The sequence below is a fragment of the Camellia sinensis genome, chromosome 7 (assembly GCF_055761805.1).
Source record: "Camellia sinensis isolate YWXY chromosome 7, ASM5576180v1, whole genome shotgun sequence".
Taxonomy (NCBI): domain Eukaryota; kingdom Viridiplantae; phylum Streptophyta; class Magnoliopsida; order Ericales; family Theaceae; genus Camellia; species Camellia sinensis.
Genome location: NC_138967.1, coordinates 12,818,899 through 12,825,633, shown reverse-complemented (window position 1 = coordinate 12,825,633; position 6,735 = coordinate 12,818,899). Strand labels below are relative to the sequence as shown.

General features: G+C 43.3%; 1 protein-coding gene across 1 annotated transcript; it reads right to left on the bottom strand.

The window, feature by feature from the left end:
* Nucleotides 1–225: 225 nt before the first annotated feature.
* On the bottom strand, nt 226–1,030 carry LOC145795613 (uncharacterized). The gene is made up of 2 exons (XM_082880443.1): nt 606–1,030; nt 226–280 (listed from the first exon to the last, which is right to left on the bottom strand). Exons 1-2 carry the CDS (start codon nt 1,028–1,030, stop codon nt 226–228), a joined length of 480 nt encoding a protein of 159 aa, XP_082736569.1.
* Nucleotides 1,031–6,735: the final 5,705 nt, after the last annotated feature.

Sequence of the window (6,735 nt, the reverse complement as noted above, 5' to 3'; positions counted from 1 at the left end):
CAAAGCTTGCCTAACCTTGGTATGGGCTAACAGGAAGTTGAGGCACTACTTGTTAGCTCACTCTGTAATCTTGGTTTTGATATTAGATCCCATCAAATGTTTGTTTGAGAAACTAGCACTTACGGGTAGGCTAGCTCGTTGGTTGCTTCTCCTCCCCGAATTTGATCTCAAGTATGTCACCCGCAAGTCGGTCAAGGGGAAAGTTGTAGTGGAGTTTCTGGCAGATCACTCAGTAGAAGGGGATGAAGTGGTGGAATACCTGTTCCTAGATGAAGCCATTCTGCAAGTTGAGGAGGAAACGTGAACAATGTACTTTGATGAAGCATCCTATCAGTACGGTTATGGGATAGGTGTGTTGCTGATAGCACCCGACGACTCCCATATACCTTTAGCCTTCAAACTCCGATTCAAGGTGTCCAATAACGAAGCAGAATATGAGGTGTGTATTGCTGGTTTGGAAGCCGCTCTAGAACTAGGGGCAAAAAGATTTGATGTTATCAGGGACTCGAACCTAGTTATTTCTCAAGCAAATGGAGACTGGAAGGTCAAAGAAGAAAAGATGAAGGTTTATCATCAGACCTTGGATGTTTTCATTTTGGAAGAACCTTGGGTCTAACGGAAACAGTTCTGGGTATCTCTTCGTCATATCTTTTTCTGTTTCCCATGTAGTATAAGTTCCCCCGTGGTTCTGCCAATCAACTTTCACCAGCGGTATTTCTTTATTTCTCAATCTTCTGATCTGGCGATTCACAATCTGAATAAGTCTTTCTTCATAGGTATAATCATCTTTTAGAAGTACATGAGTCGGTTCAATCACATGTAGCGGATCCCTCAAATAATCCCGAAGCATAAAGACATAAAAGACATTATGCATATTTTCCATTACCAGAGGTAAGGCTACTTGGTATGTTACTGAATTGATCTTCTCGAGAATCTCATATGGCCCAACATATCTTGGTGCCAACTTGCCTTTAACACCAAACCGAGTTTGTCCTTTCATTGGCATCACTTTTATGAACACATGGTCCATGACTTCATATTCTCTATCTTTTCTTCAAACATCAGTATAACTTTTTTGCCGGCTTTGAGCAGTTTTCAATCTTTGTTGAATCAATTTCACATTTTCAGTTGTTTCTTGTATAAGTTCCGGTCCCAACAAAGGTCTATCGCTTACCTCGGCCCAACATATCGGAGATCAGCATTTCCTTCCATACAAAGCTTCATAAGGAGCCATTTCAATGCTTGAATTGTAGCTATTATTGTACACAAACTCAGGCAATGGCAAATAAGTCTCCCAATTTACTTGGAAGTCAAACACTCACATTCTGAGCATATCTTCAAAGGTTTGATTTGTCCGTTCAGTCTAACCATCTGTCTGTGAGTGATAAGCACTACTCAACCTCAGTTCCATCCCCAAAGCCTGTTGCAAACTTCGCCAGAATCTTGATGTGAACTTCGAATCTCTGTCAGATACAATAGATACTGGTGCACCATGTAATCTCACAATTTCATTCACATATATGTTATCTAACTTATCCGCATTATAAATAGTTTTAACAGGCAGAAAATGAGCAGATTTAGTCAAACGATCAACTATAATCTAGATAGAATCCATACCTTGGGAAGAGCAAGGCAATCCCATAACGAAGTCCATGGTAATGTGCTCCCATTTCCATTTCGCTATTGGAAGCGGCTGTAACAAACCAGCGGGTCGTTGATGTTCGGCTTTAACTTATTGGTGTAACAAGTCCGCGAGGGACCTCGCTACAGTTCGGACTCTTGATTTTGCAACACGGTTCTTAATCTGAACCAAAGAGTCCAAATCCGGCAAATCGTTTTGAGAAAAAACAAATTTTTTTGAAAGAAGTGCCAAACATGGACTGCTTTGCCAGATACAGAGTCGCCACCTAAATGTTTTTTTTTTTAATAGGAAATTTAGGAAACCCTGACTCGGTGCCAAAGGCCACGCGTCCGTCATCACCAAAGTTGCCTCGGCTCGGGAACTTGGGTACGATTGGGGAAGGTCACTTCGTGAGCACCCCCGCTCGCCCGATCAAAGATCGGCCTCTACTAACCATGATATCTATTTTTGAAAGCATTGTGAGTTCTTATTCCGGTTATTAGCCTAGGTTACTATGTGATGCGCACAGCATACAAGTATAGACTGAGTCGCCTGAATTGGAACAAAACATTTCATGTTCGCTTTTTGAAAACGGTTTGCTACCCGCAGGTAGGCTTGAAACTTTTAATGATTTATTCCAACTTAAGTAACCCAACCTTCACCCACAGGCATTCAGGCAGTTATATCACATAAGCATATTGCCTCATGGTAAGCATGCTATCATGGCATTCACTCACACGCATGCAAGGATGCTAAAGCATAAAGCTTACCGGGTACTCCAAGCCAAAAAAGTAAGCTAATTAGAAATCCATGCATGATCCTAATTATACAGAAATGCCTAATGCAACACATGCAAAAATGCAACTAAAATAGGCTCGGCTATTCTAAACATGGCATATGAAATGCTACAGCTAACACGTATTCAACTTTGAAATTGAAATACAATGCAGTTAGTATGATGCGCCGAGCCCGATGCATGTAAAACAGATGAATGATGCAAACATGCTGTCATACTGTATGCTAATTTAAACATGCCCTAATCTAACCATCATAAGCGGATAAATAAAAGGGAGAAAGACGTGGGGTTGGAAGACATACAACACACACACGCACACTTATTACAGTTACGCCCTCGCGCAGAGGGTCCGAATAAATATACAGTCCCAAATAAAAGAATATTACAGTCCAAATAATATACAAATTCCTAATTAATTAATGGTTTAACTAAGAAAAACTGTAAAACTGGCATGCAAGCCAGGGACTGCCTTGCTTTTGATGGATGATGCATGTCCGGATTGTCTTGCGCGGAAATCCACCGGGATGCCCCAATTCGCCTCTGTTTAGCAGTTATTCTTGGAAAGTGTACCAAGCTCCGAAAAGTTGCTGATTCTTCATTTTGCTGCAACAGAGAGCAGGAAAGGGGCATAGCAATGTATTTTCACAGATATATGCATGCCTCGATCCTCGTGCCACTAATCACGCATACCGAGGCATGATGGCCGAGAAGTCGAATTGCACAATTCCATATAGAATGAATGCACATGAAAACACAATAGAACCTAACTCCATCATGGATAATCCGGAGTGTCGGTGACTGGGGGATTGAGACACATTCCGTCACTCGGAGTACGAAATGCACCTCGTTTCCCGTGCCCGGGCTAACTCCTATTCCGAACACAATACAATATGCAACTAAGATACAATCCTAACATACACAATGCTATGGAATGACATGCCTCGAAATGTGTGCACACGGGCACGCAAACCGAGGAAATGCATGAATGCGATCTAAGATACAACCTAGTATGCACTATGCTATGAAAATGAGATGCCTCGAAATGCGTGCACACGGGCATGCAAACCGAGAAAATGACAGAATGCGATCTAAGATACAACCTAGTATGCGCTATGCTGTAAAAATGGGATACCTCGAAATACGTGCACACGGGCACGCAAACCGAGGCGATGGCATACGCAATGCAATATGGCTAAAATGGCATGGAATGCAACATGGACTTATGCTAACATGAGAGAGCCTCAGCCACACTCATATAAGAGGCCAATGGATGACAATGAAGTGCTTCGAAATGCGTGTACACGGGCACGCAAACCGAGGCAATGCATACGCAATGCAATATGGCAAAAATGGCATATAGAATGCAACATGGACCTATACTAACATGAGAGAGCCTCAGCCACACTCATATAAGAGGCCAATGGATGACAATGAAGTGTCTCGAAATGCGTGCACACGGGCACGCAAACCGAGACAATGGCATACGCAATGCAATATGGCAAAAATGGCATATAGAATGCAACATGGACTTATACTAACATGAGAGAGCCTCAGCCACACTCATATAAGAGGCCAATGGATGAAAATGAAGTGCCTCGAAATGCGTGCACACGGGCACGCAAACCGAGGCAATGGCATACGCAATGCAATATGGCAAAAATGGCATACAAGCATGCTAATGGATTTTCAGCAATGGAACGTGGGGGAAAACAGCCCCGAAATGAGGCGAAAACACACCCGATGCGCGGAATAGTCCCGAAACACGAATTTTGGCACCCGAAATGGCCTATAGCTATACCAAACATGTAAAATTGGTACATGGAATGTAAATACAGAAGCAAGGCAGCCCCAAAGTTAGCATTTTACTAGCACAAATCATGGCCAAACAGCAAACCAAGATAGGGCAAAACTAGCATGCAAGAAATGGCCCTAAACATGGGATTAAGAAGCAACTCATAGCTGAAGTCCTCAAACAGGTTAGGGCCCTTCAACAAAGTTGAAGAGGGGCCCAAAATATGATGTTTTTCAGAACTGTAAAAACCCCAAAAACAAACACAGGTATGGCTGCACTCTCATGCAAGAAAAAGGGCCAAAAGGTGGCCAAAGAGGCAAGTGGTATATGCAAAGCCCAAACTGAAAAATTCCCTTCTACAACATTGAAGAGGGACCAAAAATATGACTATTTGAAGAACTGTAAAAACTCCAAAACAGTATACAAACATGCTAGAAATGCAATGCAAAATGAGGCTCAAAAGTGGCTATAACACAAAGTATACAAAATATTCCACAAACGGCCAAAGACCCTTAATGAAACATGAAGAATGTGCCAAAATAAGACTATTTTCAGAACTGTAAAATGGCCAAAAACAAAAGCATGATAGGCTAACAAAACATGCAAGAATGGGGACCAAAAGAGAGATATAACATGAAGTGGCATATGGAGGTCCCAAACCATGAAAGGCCCTAAATGAAACATGAAGAATGGACCAAAATGAGACTATTTTTAGTGCTGTAAAATGGCCAAAAACCAAAGCACAATAGGCTGCCAAAGCATGCAAAAATGGGACCAAAAATGAAGTATAAAGGCAAGTACAACATGGAAGTTCCAAACAGTGTTGAGCCCTTCTTCAATGTTGAAGAGGGGCTCAAAATAAGCCTATTATCAGTTTACAACATGATCTAAAACAAATCACACACAAGCTAAAAATATCATGCAAGAAAATGACATTTTAGAGGGATAATGAAGCAAGTGCAAGATGGAGGGCTCAAACAGGGTTGAGCCCTTAATGAGACATGAAAATGAGCTAAAAATAAGGCCACTTTCAGTTATGGCCGGAGCTCAAAGAAAAAAGCATAGAGGGATTACAAAAGATACAAGAAAAGGGCCCAAAAGGGTGAAGTGCAACTCACCCTTGAAGACCAAAGCTTTTGTTGCTTCTTGGACCAAATTTGTTACCTCTTAGCTGCTGGAATTCTTCCCCTTGCTTCTGAAATGGAGTGGTGGTGGTAGAGCTTGGTGGTGATGAAGAAAACAAGGTGTAGGACTTAGGGATTTTTAGGAAAATGAGAAAGATGGAGGGAGATATGTGTATTGAGGCTTGAAGACAATTTTTTCTAACCCCAAAATATGATGTTTTTCCTTGGTTATATGGAACAAAAGAGGGTGTAAAGGTGGTGGAAAAAGGAGGCCAACTTTCCCCCACAAAATATCCCCCGGATATAGATATTTTCTGGGGGATAAAGCTATACAGCTGTAAAGTGAACATTGTGAGGATCATGGCCGGCCAAGTATTTTTGTTGCAGGTGGCCGGCCGGCCACATCCCCTAGCCGGCCGGCTAGGGGTCAAAAGGGTCAAGCTGGTTTAGTGGCTGGCCACCACATGATGGTGTCCTCCCATGTGTGTACAATACAACCCTGTGGTTAAAAGTCCAAGAAAATGGCTCAAGGGTGTTCAACATTAGCTCGGAAGGAGGGGTTCAAAAGGGTCAGGTGGAATTACTGGCCGGCCACCAACTTTTAGGGTCCTCCCATGTGTGTACATCACAAATATGTGGTTCAAAGTTCAAGAAAATGGCCTCAAGGTGTTCAACATTAGCCCGGAAGGAGGGGTTCAAAAGGGTCAGGTGGAATTACTGGCCGGCCACCAACTTTTAGGATCCTCCCAAGTGTGTACATCACAAATATGTGGTTGAAAGTTCAAGAATGTGACCCCAAGGTGTTCAACATTAGCCCGGAAGTGTGAAAAACGGGCGTCGGAGGGCGTCGGAGGATATATAACTGGTTGCTGCAACAATTACTGGCCTCCCATCCTTCAGTGACCTTCCCGATGATAAAACAGAGGTACCTGCCAAAAATGAATGAAAACCGTTGCAAAACGAATGTTCGGGGGCCAAAACGCGCAGTTCGAGGTCCCGAAAATGGGCTGTTAAGCACCGAAAGTGGCATTCGGCCACGAAGTGGGTTTCTCAGACCCCAGTGTCCCTCAAAAGGGAGTAGAAAGGAAGTATACCAAAAATCAGAACAAACGGAGATGGCTAAGCGGTCCCGAACCGAGGCACACGGCCTGACAGCTCCGAAAACCGAGAACCGGACTCCGAATTGGGCAAAATGGCCTACGGCCACCAAATGTAGCCCACGGCCACTGAGAGATGGTCTACGGGACCTCTCCCTCCCCTCAGGAAAAGAAACAGAGAAAAACGAGTCTGGTTCGCAAACCGAGGCAAGACACAGTAGAGAGTTTGGAAGTCCGAAGGCAGGGCTCGCAGCCGCGACTCTGAGACTTCTGAACAAGCACAACATGCAATATCACCGAGTGCC

Bases quoted from the DNA above. Each gene is read 5' to 3' on its own strand.
- LOC145795613 (XM_082880443.1), bottom strand. From the start codon at position 1,030: ATGGACCATGTGTTCATAAAAGTGATGCCAATGAAAGGACAAACTCGG. The intron at 281-605 runs GTTCTTCCAAAA...CTCAACTTGCAG, and splicing joins CTGTTTCCGTTAGACCCAAG to AATGGCTTCATCTAGGAACA.